Source organism: Pelophylax lessonae, assembly GCF_965119305.1.
Source record: "Pelophylax lessonae genome assembly, chromosome: 5".
NCBI lineage: Eukaryota > Metazoa > Chordata > Amphibia > Anura > Ranidae > Pelophylax > Pelophylax lessonae.
This window is the reverse complement of record NC_138772.1, coordinates 322,885,032-322,899,226: the sequence shown is the minus strand read 5'-3', so window position 1 is coordinate 322,899,226 and position 14,195 is coordinate 322,885,032. Positions and strand designations below refer to the sequence as shown.

General features: G+C 45.7%; 1 protein-coding gene across 1 annotated transcript in view; it reads left to right on the top strand.

Moving 5' to 3' along the window:
- The window catches only part of ECI2 (enoyl-CoA delta isomerase 2), a 111,581-nt gene that overhangs the window by 26,590 nt on the left and 70,796 nt on the right, over window positions 1-14,195 (top strand). Inside the window, exons 6-9 of the mRNA XM_082258953.1 lie at window positions 2,432-2,534; window positions 4,198-4,318; window positions 4,801-4,890; window positions 8,426-8,569. Coding sequence (XP_082115079.1) covers window positions 2,432-2,534; window positions 4,198-4,318; window positions 4,801-4,890; window positions 8,426-8,569 — 458 coding nt within the window. The remainder of the gene's footprint in view (window positions 1-2,431; window positions 2,535-4,197; window positions 4,319-4,800; window positions 4,891-8,425; window positions 8,570-14,195) is intronic.

Sequence of the window (14,195 nt, the reverse complement as noted above, 5' to 3'; positions counted from 1 at the left end):
GAGGCAGACAAAAAAAAAAGAACTGGAAAGAGCAGACATCAGAACCACTTTCTTTAGCTACCATCAAGGTTAGTCATTTTTAAGTTCAAAATGCTCTCTTCTGTACTGAATATAATGTGCATACATAGATGCCTATTAAAGGGAGCCCTAATTATGCTTCTATTCCCTAACTTAATGGTCCCAGGAGCAGTTGCAGTTTTTGTAGTTAAACCTTGTTATCACTAATTGTAAAACAAGCCTAGCATGATAATCCTATTAACCTTGAAAATACATAAAATTCTAAATAAGTACCAGTAATTTGTGTCTGCAATTGATTAATAATTATAGTAGACTTGTATTAAATAGATCTTTGTAGCATTATTAATGTCTATGTCTGTACTGCAGAGCAGAAATGCACACCTTTTTCACTGCCAAGAACTTCCTTCATATATAACAAATGGCACTGAGAAATCATACACAGTGCATTTATGAAACTTAAAGGGGTTGTAAAGTCCAGAAGGTTTTTTATCTTAATGGATAAAAGGCTTTCTGTGTGCAGCAGCTCCCCTCAGCCCGCCACTAATACAAACCTGAGCGCCCTCTCTATCCAGCAATGTACACAAGCGCCTCAGCCATCCAGGAATGTCTCTCCTGATTGGCTGATAGACAGCAGCGGCCCCATTGGCTCCTGCTGCTGTCAGTCAAACCCAGTTAGCCAATCAGGAGAGAGAGGGAGCGAAGCTGAATGGCAGCTCCATGTCTGATTGGATACACTGAGCTGCAGCTCGGCTCAGGTGCCCCCATAGCAAGCTGCTTGCTTTGGGGGCACTTGACCTGGAGGGAGGGACCATGAGCTCTAGCCAGGGACCTGAGAAGAGGAGGATCTGGGCTGCCCTGTCCAAAACCACTGCACAGGGAAGGGAAGTATAACATGTTTTTAATTTGTTTTAAAAACGAGACTTTACAATCATTTTAAAAAACTAGACAAGGGCTTCCCAAACTTTTTTGGGCCGAGACCCACTTATGAATACAGATTTTTTTTTTCGGGACCCACTTGCTTGTAATTGAATATTGCAAAGTGCGGCTACAGAATTTATTGGCGCTATATAAATGCAAATAATAATATTGCATATTTTTAAAGGGAGGGGGCCAGGGTGGATCCCCCCCTCCCAGTGACAGTCAGTCCCTCCAGGGTGGGCCAGGGTGGATCCCCCTCTCCCAGTGACAGTCAGTCCCCCCCAGGGTGGATCCCCCCCCCCTCCCAGTGACAGTCCCCCCAGGGTGGGCCAGGGACCAGGGTGGATTCCCCATCCCAGTGACAGTCAGATCCCCCCCCCCCCCCAAAGAACTCTTAAAACAAGCCAGAGCAGGTCCCATCCCTTCTGAAGTGGCCTACTGGCCCCCCTCCCCCATAGACTTCAGTTTAAACTTTAAAAACTTGTACCTTGTCCTTGTGTCTCCCCTCAGTCTATCTGGTGGTCCCTGAGTCCGACTCCGTCTCTGACTGACTTCAAGACTTCCTCTCCTCGGCTCCTCTTTGACTGCTGTGAGCGCGCGGTCTCATCACAGGCCTGCCACAGTACCACCCCCTAGTCCCTCCCCCAGAGTGAGAGAGACAGTTCTCTGGACTAGTCCCGCCGCCGCGCCAATTCCCCACTCCCTCCCCCAGCCAGCAGCGCGATAATCTACTGGCAGCCGCAGCCCGCGCAGCCCAGGCAGGCGTGCCTTCTTTGTAACTTCTGGGCGGCGCTGGCCAGCGGGAGGCGGGAATGTCTGCAGGGAGTGGCGGGCGGTGAGTATGCACTCAGTTGATGATGAAATGATGATATATTTGATGATGAATGGGTGCAGATGGCGGGGCGGAATCGGAGCGTCAGTGAAGATCTAGGTCCCGCCCGCCTGACTGCCCCGCCTGCCTGCCTGCCTTCTCGCTCATAACACAGTGTGTGTGGGCTGCGGTTGATGCCTGGGAAGCTCACTGATCTGACTGCTCTAACGCCGGCGACCCACTCAGATGCGACCCACAGTTTGGAAAGGCCTGAACTAGGCAATTGTGATTTTCCAAAATGATTACAAATATTTTAACCTCCAAAATAATAATAAATAATATGTGCACAGTTGTAGATTACAAATCATATACACTTTTAAATACCCACTTCCTGCATCAAGGAGGAACATAATGCAGTATATATTCAGAAGGAGCTTCTGTGAAATGCTCGCAGCTCTTAGAGTTCATACATAGGTGCAATGTATTCTTCTATAGTTACATAGTGAACAATGCACAGCCAGCACAAAAGATGGGGTTCATTTGAATGCATGAAGACTGAAGGGATTGCAGATACATTTGCCCATCTTTCCCAAGGCTAAAGTCTTCAAACGGACCATACATAATAATATTTTTTTTTGTTTGTTTCAGGCCCTTTTATCATAATGTTTATCATTTTTCTTATAGGACATGGTGATTATTATTGCAGCGGAAATGACTTGAATAATTTCACAAACATTCCACCAGAAGGCAAAGAACAGATGGCGAGTGACGCTGCAGTGATTTTAGAGTGTGTAAACAATAAGTATCTTTGATATGTTTATATGAATAGATTAGCGCATAAAAGAAATAAAATAATTGCTTAGTTAGACATATCTCAGGAGCTATTTAGCCAGTATACTGTTTGAAAAACTGAATGTAGCACCCAGCTTTCTTGCGCTTTATCCCCTGTTCTCTGGCTTTTTAAAGTGGAAGTAAACCCTCCTATCGTTTCAGCCAAGGAAACTGCCATTTTGGCCTCTGTGTGGCCTCTGTTTGATCTGCCATGTTGCTCCACATGTGCACAAATAGCACAACCAATGTGACAGTTACATTCCCGACACGTGCCAGAAATGTAACTGTTTTTTGAAACTGTTAAATCTATGGGTCTACTTCAGCTTCAACCTTGCCCTCCTGACCCCTAAATTGGACTGCCTAGACCAGTGATGGCGAACCTTTGCACCCCAGATGTTTTGGAACTACATATCCTATGATGCTCATGCACTCTACGGTGTAGTTGAGCATCATGAGAAATGTAGTTTTAAAACATCTGGGGTGCCAAGGTTTGCCATCACTGGCCTAGACCCTGATTTCTATAATTTGCCCACCTTAGGTTTAGTTTCTAAATGTTTGTCGAAAGCTGGCTCCTCCTCCCCCCCAACCCCCAATAGCATGCCAATGAACTTAGCTTAAGTAAAACCTTACCATTTTCAACACATATTTTATGCCCAGTGACTTCATCTTTGGGTCTTTGCAACATGGGCAGATCATGGCTGGGGAGAGGGGCCAGGAGGGTGCAGTTCAGTTAATAGCTTCTTGAAAACACAGCACTCCTCTTAGGGGACCTCGCACATTAAAATGTCCTTATGGGCAGGGTGCATTTGCATTCAGATCACACTAGGCAACATGCACATATGATGGTGAGCCTCCCATGAGTGAAATCCAGTAAGTTAGGTGGGCCAGTGACAGTAAGGCTGGGGTGGAAAAGCACTAGATGATATTGGAGGTCCTCTAGCCAGGCAATGGGGCAGGCTTTATCAGAATTGTTGCAGCTTCTGATGCACACTGTGAGAGGCTAAGTGAGCAGTAAAATCAAAGTAAGCTATTTCAATACAGGAGAGAAGCCTATACAACTGTCACTGATGGTAAGCTTAGAGTTTTTAGCTTTACAAAAAATCGATCACAACACTTTTCATTAATATATCATATACTTCTATGGTATGGTAGTATCAAAATGCTGATTAGGTTTCTTGTCAATAGGTAACCTACATAGTTTTGTTTGTAATGTATTGTCCCATTAAAGTGTATCTACTTTCCATAACTATGGTAGATTGCTATTAGGGACATTTTCTTGGCCCAATAATGTAAATGGGACCAAGGGCTGTTTAAGAACGTGTTGTGTGTGTGCGTGTGTGTTTTTTTTTTTTTGTATTGCCTTGGCCTCATGAAAGGGCCATTACACAAAATGGCTTTTTCTATGAACTCTATCTGAAGCGCAGCACAGACCCTTATCACAGGCAAGCTGTAATGAGGTAAGCAAAGACTCTAGATGCCACAGATGTATCTAGTTATGTTTTAATGTGTATTTTCTAATATCTATGCTTATGCATTTTCTAGCTTGTGTATTTAAAAAAGAAAATTAAATATGCGGTTTTCGTTAAATCAAGCAATACATTTTTTTGTTTTATTTCCAGAGAATTTGTCAATAAATTCATTGATTTTCCAAAGCCTCTTATTGCTGTTGTTAATGGACCTGCAGTTGGCATCTCAGTCACCATATTAGGGCTGTTTGATGTGGTCTATGCCACAGATAGGGTAAGTATTTAACCTTCTTTTTTTCTTCTTTTTTTATTTTGGTTTAGAAGACGTTTGTGTTATTTTTGGCTATTATGGTGTATATGGTATTTTTCACTGCTTTCATCTCTGTCTGCTTAAGCTGGCCATACATTAACAGATTCACCTATCAATGCTAACGGTACATGTAGACAAATCCCCCGCTGCGGCTATTGTCAGAATACAGTGGGAGCTGCAAAACCATGATTCCAGCTGATTGGCTGCAGTCACTGTTCTGCTGAGAATTGTCAGCCCATCTTCTTATATTTTTGAATCAAAGGATTTCAGGCAGTGGCATGGCGAAAGGGCCCACCCACTGCTTGAATCTTGGCCATTCATCAGAAAATGCCTAAAATTAAGTGTATGGCCAGTTTAAGGTTGAGCGCGTGTTTGTTCATAGTGCTGGTGATTGCTAAAATTCTAGGTCTTGCTAACAACCATTCTTGCATTCTTCTTTTTTGCAGGCTACCTTCCACACTCCTTTCAGCCAGTTAGGACAAAGTCCAGAGGGTTGTTCCTCATACACATTCCCTCGAATTATGGGTCTAAGCAAGGTAACCTTGAAGGATTATCTGTCTGAATAAAACTACTATTTTAGAACAGGGATCTCTAAACTTTCTTAACAAAGGGGTGCCAGACTGACCAGTGGGAGTGAAATTTTTCCTGGCATCAGAGAGTAAATATCGCCACACTTGGTATTAGGGGAAAGAATGGTGCCCCATCATTGAGAGAAATGATGCCCCATTGTTGCGGTCAGTGGGAGAAGTGGTGCCCCATTTGCTGCGGTCAGTGGGAGAAGTGGTGCCCCATTTGCTGCGGTCAGTGGGAGAAATGGTGCCCCATTGCTGCGGTCAGTGGGAGAAATGGTGCCTTATTGTTGCAGTCAGTGGTGGAAATGGTGCCCCATTGTTGCGGTCAGTGGGAGAATGGTGCCCCATTGTTGCGGTCATTGGGAGAAATGGTGCCCCATTGTTGCTGTCATCGGGAGAAATGTGTCTCACATCAGTGGGAGAAATAGTGCCCCAAGGCACAGATAAAGGCAAGCAGAGGGCTGCAGTTTGGAGACCACTGATAAAGAATATCACATACTCTCTTTTACCATGCGTGTTTGTGAAATGTCCCACATCCTGGAATTCCACCCCGAAACACAAATATCCACAGGTATAAATTCCAGGATATTTTCAGTATGACTGCTGAGGTCCCAGTTGGTGTGGTCCTGACTCAAGAGTTACAGCAACAAAAAAAATACACTTTAGTTAACTGAAGATTTTGGGTATAGATAATTGATCTTTTACACAGGAGTCACCAAATCTGAAGGTAAAGGTGAAAAAAAGGTTGATTTTCTTTTATTAAATCTTTGCCGTTTTAACATCTAAATGACCCCCTTTGTTATCCCTAAGTAGCCCTAAATAAAACCTCCCTTCTGTTCTTTAGCTAGATTTGTATTTATAACAATAATAATTTTAAATTTTCCAAACTGAAAAAGTGGGGTTTATCTTTTTTTTAAATCGAAAATTTTAATTTTAACTTGCCTACTGTGCACTTAAACACCCTTCCCATCCAGGCCAATTTTCAGCTTTCAGCGCTGTCACATTTTGACTGACAATTGCGCGGTCATGCTACACTGTACCCATATGAAATTTTTATCATTTTTTTCACACAAATAGAGCTTTCCTTTGGTGGTATTTAATCATCTCTGGGTTTTTTATTTTTTTACAAAAAAAAAGAATAAAGACAGAAAATTTTGAAAAAAGAAAAAAAAAGTTTTTCTTATTTTCTGCGAGTAAATTTTGAAAATAAATTTTTCTCCTTCACTGATGTGCGCTGATGAGGCGGCACTGATGGGCACTGATAGGCTGCACTGATGAGGTGGCACTTATGGGCACTGATGAGGAGGTACTAATATGCCGCACTGATAGGCGGCACTGATGAGCACTGATAGGCGGCACTGCTGGGCACTAAGAGGTGGCACTGCTGGGCACAGAGGTGGCACTGAGAGGTGACACTGCTGGGCACTGAGAGGCGGCACTGACGGGCGGCACTGATGGGCACTGTGAGGCGGCACTGGGCACTGAGAGGCGGCACTGATGGGCACTGGCGGATGGCACTGATGGACACTGACGGGTGGCACTGATGAGCACTGATGGGCAGCACTGATGAGCACTGATGGGTAGCACCATCAGTGCCCACACTCAGTGCCCATAGTGCTGCCAGTCAGTGCTCATCAGTGCCTAGATGAGCAGGCACTGATGGGCACTGACTGGCAGCACTATGGGCACTGAGTGTGGGCATTGATGGGGGACACTGATGGCGGACACTGTGGGCACTGTTGGGGCAATTTGTATGTTTTTTTACCTTTTAGTAATCAGGGCACTGGTGATCAGTGCCCTGATTACATGTCTCTGTGTCCCCGGCGGCTGACGGCTCCCCCTCCTTCCTCACACTGCAGGCTCCGTGTGAGGAAGGAGCGCCGGCGATGAGAGATGATCTCATATGTTTACATATGAGATCATCTCTCATTGGATGGTCCGATCACGTGGTGAATGGCCGCTGTGATTGAAGGGACACGGCCGACACAGATTCTCCCCGATGCGCGCTCGCGGGTGCGCGCGGGGAGCCTGCTTCTGGGAAAATTCGAGTCCGCGCTGCAGCCATATATAGGCTGTAGCGCGGATGCGAGGAAGTTAAAAAGTATACCAGTCAAAGCCAATATATGTATCATTTTTGTGAAAGTAAATAGAAGGTTCTTAACAATACTAATTGTTTTAAAATTATAAAATGGTCAAACTGAAAAAGGGGGTTCAATTTTTTTTTTTAAATCGAAAATTGAAATTTTAAAAGTATACCAGTCAAAGAAAGCCTATTTGTGTATCATTTCTGTAAAAGTAAATACTAAGGTAAGGTAACCTTTGTACATACAAATATTCTTACCAAATGAATAACCCCTTAGCTGTAATATGAAAATGCTTAACTGGATAGATGATACATTTTGTCCCATCTAAGTTCTATTTTGGAAGGATTAGTGGAAAGTAAAAAAAAAAAAAAAACTTAAGTACAGCATGGTGCTCCTACTTGAACAGTAATTGGTTGAGCCATAAGATGCAGCCCCTATAGTTCCCAGTGAAATGGTACATCACTTGTTTCATGTTCTGTAATGTACAGTAAGTGGATAGCCCATTTTTCCTTTTTTAATGCTGTAGCACACAGGGAACTGAGATCTGGGAGGGAGGAGTCAATTTGGAAGCCAACATGTTTGAAGAGGCAATGGATGTTTAAGTTTCTCTGGAGCCCATCTGATTTGTCATGTAGCAATGCATGGGATCAGTGATGTCAATTTAACAAATTATTTTTTACAAAAACTTTTAAATCATTGTCTCACTCCAGTTTTTTTTGTTTATGTTGTATATGTGTCCAATAAACCGTTCTTTACATGAAACATATTAAATGCTTCAAAGAGAACCAGGGAAACCCCTTGTTCAATACTATTAATGCTATTTAACCACTTCTGGACCGGAAAGGATATACTCCCTTAATGATCAGGCCATTTTTTGTGATACAGCACTGCCTTACTTTAACTGACAATTGCACGGTCGTGCGATGCTGTACCCAAATTAATTTGAAGTCCTTTTTTTTCCCCCACAAATAGAGCTTTCTTGGGTGGTATTTGATCACCTGTGTGATTTTTTTTTTTTTTTTTTTTCTTGCTATAAAAAAGCAAAAATTCAGGAAAAAAAAAACAATATTTTTTACTTTCTTCTATCAAACATTCCCAATTAAAAAAAAAAATGTAAAAATCAATTTTTTTCATAATTTTAGGCCAATTTTGTATTCTGCCACATATTTTGGTAAAAAAATCCCAATAAATAAATATTGATACAAACCTATCAATATTCATTTATTGGAATTTTTTTTACCAAAAATCCCAAAGTTTATCGCATTTTTCTCTGGGGGGGGGGGTAGGTGTATTTAAAATGATGATTTTACATATGTATAGCTATTTTATGTTCTCCAAGGAACTTTTTGATGACTAAATACATACAGAGTAGGTATAGGATTTTGCAGGAAACTGATAATATATTTCTGTAATAGGCTTCTGAAGTTCTCCTCTTCAACAAGCTTCTGACTGCACATGAAGCGTGCCAGCTTGGACTTGTCACTGAAGTCTTTCCAGACAGCACTTTCCAAAGGGAGGTTTGGGAAAGATTGAAAGGTTATAGCAGTCTACCAAAAAATGTAAGTGTTTCACCAAATCTGGAGGCAGCAATACCTATTATGGCCTGTGTTAAATAATCTGGAACAAAGATTGCTCTTTTCTGGAAGTTCAATTCCGTAAATTATACTGATTGTTTGTCAAAATGGCCATTTTATGCTATTAGGCCAATGAGAACTAAAGTAAGTCACATACTTGAAAATTACCATTATGGTTATTAGTAGGTTTGCAAGCTGAATCCGGTTTCTTATTCTAGTGTGCTGCAATTCCCTCCTGCAACATTATAAGGACATCAAAAACGCAGTTTTTACAGGCATTTGACTTTTTTCTTCTCCCTTTAAATGCCCCATATGATAGCCTATGTGTCTTTGCGCACATGGGCATTTACAGGCATTTTAGAGGTAGGAGTGTTTAGGCAGAATAAAACACAGCACCAGCTCATATAGAAAGAGGAGCGTTTGGGCACAAAACTGCCAATTGCTCATAAACACTCATTAACACGCTAGCGTGTTTTAGATGTGTTTACTTTGGTTGTGTGTTAATGCATTCTAATGGCCAAAAAAAATGGATATTTCAGCCAAAAGAATGCAATAATATCATGCGTGCGAATGTGCATTAACACACATGCAAAACGCAGTTTTAAGTGTTTTATTTTCTCCCTCAAACTGAAAGATTGACAACTTGCATGGAAAGACAAGTTCTGGTGCATTTTATAAATTGGCTTGAAGTACAGTGTGTATTTTCACGGCGCATTATCCTCTGGGGACCAGATTTTGGTTTACTGTAGGCATTCGAAAAAGAAGCTTTCTCTTTCGTTCATTGACGGACACAGTGCTTCATCTTCTTGACCATTGGGTTATACTGCCCCCTACAGGATTAGGACACTAGGCAGAGAAAAAGCTTGAATACGCCTGTGGGGCAGTCCCTGGGAGTATACTCCCACTTCCTACTATAGGTTTTCGGGATTTCTGCCTAGTCAGGAGTAAGGACCTAGTTCTTTCTGGGATCTCTGGTTCTGGCATTGGAATTTTTTCCTCTTTTTATTATTTTGTTCCTGTGAGAGCTACAATCAATTGCTGGACTGGGTAACTAACTGGATAATATAGATCCTTAGGGTCCCCCCAGTCTGGCCAGCGAGCACGTGCAGACCGCAGCTCCACGCTAGGTTGGCCGGGACATAGTCCCACTGGACAGGTGCTGGCCTGCGAGTTAAATGTCTTGCGAGGGCGCATACAAACTGGCTTCTGCCTGAGTCGCAGCGTTCCTCATGGCCGAAAGCACCCACATTATGATGGAGCTGTGTCCTGTCCGGAGCGGTGCCCACCCTGTTCCTGGTGTGGTAAGTAGCTGCAACCCTAGAGGGTTTTGGGGTGGACATGGGCCCCTCCCTGGGATGGTTGGACCCCCAGGTTCCCATTCTTCCCCCCAGCCCCTCTAAAATTTTGGTCACTGTGGGTCTTTGGGTCCCCCATCCAGACCCTTCCACTCCCTGGGTGAGGTTATGAGATGGCTGTTGCCACATGCTCTTAAGGGGGGCTGGTTGAAGTTGCTGCTGACCGGGTTTTCCTGCGGTGCAATAGGGGGTTGAGCAGGGTTCCCTGGGGGCGGAGCTGGCAGCCAGAGCTGACACACCGCCGCTCTGAACAACGGGTGTCAAGCAGCTATCCACAGCGATCATCCAGCATTATAAACCGGCCAGTTTTCTGCCAGCAAGAGGGGGAACCCAATGGTGACCATGGGAAAAAGAAAGGAGAGAGAAAGACCGAAGAAACTGACAGAGTTCTTCTCACCAGCTCCAGGCCGCGCTGCCCAAGATGGCGCCGGCACCAGGTCCCGTGCTGCTGCATTACCACGAGCTGACAGTGCTCAGCCTGCATCCACTATCCCCGAGGGCAGTTAGTCAAGCAGGGGATGTCATCCGCTGCCATCCTCCCCATTTACCAGCCCAGCTAAACAGAAAAGGAGGCTGGGATGATAAGGATGAAAATGACACTGCACACGATGTGGGCGAGGACATGGAGTAAACTGCTTCTTATGTCCAGCAACTAGATGCATTCCCCACCACAGGCCAGACCATCACAGATGCCACAATGAAAAACATGTTGCTGACATTAAAGGGAGCTCTGCAACAGGATATGTCCTCATTTATGCGCACCACAAACAGAGAACTAGCTGCACTAGGAGAAAGAGTAGATTATACGGAGCATAAAATGGAGGAATTCACTGGGGCACATAACGATTTGAGCAGGGTTCCCTGCCAAAAAAGATAAGTGCTATACAGCACCCCCTTTCCTGCGCTCGGAACCTGGTCCTCAGGCTGCCTCAATCCCGGAACTCGTGCTGATAATAGGCATCCATGATGGCTAGGCTTTGCTGCCCCTTATGACCAGGGCGGTCGACCAAACACTGAAAATACAAAGCAAAGAAAAGGGCGCACCAGCCTAGCGCATTATCCTCAGCGAGTTTATTAAATAAAAATTAAAATCAGCTACTCACAAACAATCGTGAACCTCGAAACGCGTCAGCCCTCTGCTTCCAGTAAAGACGTTGATCCTCTGGCATGAGGCAGATTTATGGAATTGATGTGCCTGAATTTCACGATTGTTTGTGAGTAGCTGATTTTAATTTTTATTTAATAAACTCGCTGAGGATAATGCGCTAGGCTGGTGCGCCCTTTTCTTTGCTTTGTATTTTCAGGGTTCCCTGCCACCCTGGGGGTTGGGGACTAGGGCAGGGATGTCCTCAGAGCTCCCTGCGGCGGTTGTTGAGCTGGGGGAGCGGATGTTTTAACATCCCCGGGTACGCACCTCACGCAGCTGGACCCGGCCAAAGATTTAGGCCACGGCTTTGCGGCCTACTCGCTGGAAACTATGTGAGGTGGCCCCTGTGAGGGTGGCTGATGCCACTGTCTCCCGTTTGGGCATTCACCTTTCCCTCCGCTGCCCCTGGGCCATGCGGCTGAGTCGGGCGCCACCATTGAGGGTGGCCTCAGTCTGTGTAGCCAAAGCCCCCACTCTTTTATTCACCTGCTGGGCTGAGGATCTAAGCAAGTGCAGCTGGGCCTCCACAAAACTTAAGGCTGCAGCCTGCTGGGCCATGTAGTCCATTGTGGGCCCTTGGCTGGCGTCCCCTTTGCGGGATCGCAGTCGGCAGCCTCCCCTGCTTATGTTTTTCAGAGTGAGCTCAGTATATAGTGAACCTACTGGGTCTGCGTCAACGTACCCTGAGTGCACTGGTAGTGAGGATGATTCCTCTGCTCCTCTAGCCGTGCCTAAATAGGCGCTGGTGGATGCACGGTTTGTGTCAGTGCGTGAAACTTTAAAAATGTAAGTTGCGGCTAATGCCCGTCTGAGGGCACTGGTCCCTTTGGCACCCACAGGCCCTTCAAAATGGCAAGGGTATTCCTCTTTCCGCTTACCTTGATAACTTTGTCACAAAACAGTGGGGTTGTTCAAAACGCAGTGGTTGCTAAGCGTTTTTGCTTGTGGTATCCTTACGAGGATTAACTGCGTTACTGGTGAACGGTTCCATCTGTAGTGGACTCGCCGGTTTCCAGGTCAAATTGAGTTACCTTTTTTCCGGCTGAGGGGTCCCTGGCCTTTACAGGTCCAGCTAATAAGAGGCTGTGGCTCGCCATATGTGGCTGTGGCTGGTTCAGCGATTAGGCCATTATTTACTATTGCCCTGGTGTTTCAAACTCTGACCGAGTGGGCTAAGCTTTTACGCCGGAACCTAGAGGAGAAGCAACCCCCCCTGTCTTGGTGGAGCTGGTGGATCAGTTGGTCCAGGGCCTTACAGTTTGTCTGTAACTCCTCTTTGGATGCCGCTCCCCTGCTTTCTAGACTGTCTGTCTCAGCAGTGGTCTTGCATCGCATTATCTGGCTGACATTCTGGTCTGCGGACCAGGCTTTAAAGAAGGCCTTGTCTGATCTTTCATTCGTGGGGGATCGCCTGTTTGGAGCTTCCTTGGGTGACATAATCAAGGGCCTCACAGGGGGAAAGAGTACTCTTCTTCCACAGGCTTCCTGGGGTAAAGAGTCTAGTCACAGATGGGGACCCTCCTTTTCGGTCCACAAGCGACTTTTTCATTCCTCAGGGTCTCAAGACATGGGATCCAAGCCCTTTCAGGCCTTCGCTGGGGGTTCCAAAAAGTCTTGGTCGGGCAAACCATAAGCAGGTGCTGCCAGACCTGCAGACAAAAATTCCTCTGCATGAAAGGGCGTCCTCACCTGTATCTGGGGAGGGGGGATGTCTTTGCTGCTTTCCGGATCTGTAGACCTCCCTGATCCAGGACAAGTGAGTCCACAAAGTCATTCGCTCCGGCTACAAGATGGAGTTTCGATCATGACCTCTGGAAAGGTTCTTCCATTCCAACCTGCACTTATCCCCAGATAACTATCCCCAGATCACTAAAAGGATCTCTGTGGGGCGGTGCAAGATTTGTTACTTCAAGGGGGGATTGTTCTGTCTCCAAAGTCGGAACATTTTCAATGTTTTTTACTCAAACCTGTTTAGAGTTCCCAGGAAGGAGGGCAAGGTGCACCCAATACTGGACCTCAAGGCGCTAAACCACTTTGTGCGTTGAGTCCATGCGCACGGTGGTGGCGTCCCTAAATTAGGGGGATTTCCTCGCCTCGATTGACATCAAGGATACCTACCTTCACATCCCAATATGTGTTGCCCATCAGCGTTTCCTCCGCTTTGCCATGGGCGAGGAGCATTATAAGTTCATGGCGTTAACCTTTTGGTCTCGTTTTCCACTCCTTGGGTTTTCACAAAAGCGTTGGCCCTGGTTCTAGCATTACTGCTTCAGAGGGGGATCGCGGTACTGGAGGTACCTGGATGATCTGCTTTTACAAGAAGAGTCTTCGTCTGCCTTGATGAGGGAGTTCGGTTGGATTCTGAATCTTCAGAAGTCTGCTCTGGTTCCGTCCACAAGCCTAGTCTATCTGGGTCTGACTCTGGACTGGTCCTCAGCCAGAGTGGAGGGGAGGCAATTCGGCTTTTGCTGACCAGCAGGCAGTCGTCTCTTTGGACTTGCATGCACCTGTCCGGGTGGGGAGGCATCCTCAGCACAGATTGTGCTCAGGGGGTCTGGTTTCAGGAAGAGTCCAGACTACTGATCAATGTACTGGAGCTCCGAGCAATCAGACCTTGTCTGGATCATTGGACAAGTTGTCTCTAGGGGTGTCCGGTGCTGATTCAATTGGGCAATGCCACGGCTGTGGCCTATGTCAAGCACCAAGGGGGCACAAGAACTGCCCTGGTGGCTTGGGAAGTAGCTGGCAAATCTAAGGTGGGCAGAAAGATTTGTTCAGCCCTCTCTGCTGTGCGCATTCCAGGGGTGGAAAATTGCCAAGCGGACTATCTCTGTCGACAGGCGTTAGACCAGATAGAATGGTTTCTTTATCCGGAGGGGTTTCATCGGTTGTGTCTCCGGTAGGGTAATCCAGAAGTGGGTCTGTTGGCCTCTCACCTCAACAGGAAGGTTCAGAGGTTTGTGACACGGTCTCGGGATCCTCTAGCCATCGCTACAGACGCTTTAGTGGCTCCTTGGAGTCAGTATCGTCTGATTTACGCCTTTCCTCCTCTCCAGCTTCTGCCGGGACTACTACACAGGATCGAGGCAGAAGGGATTCCAGTCACCCT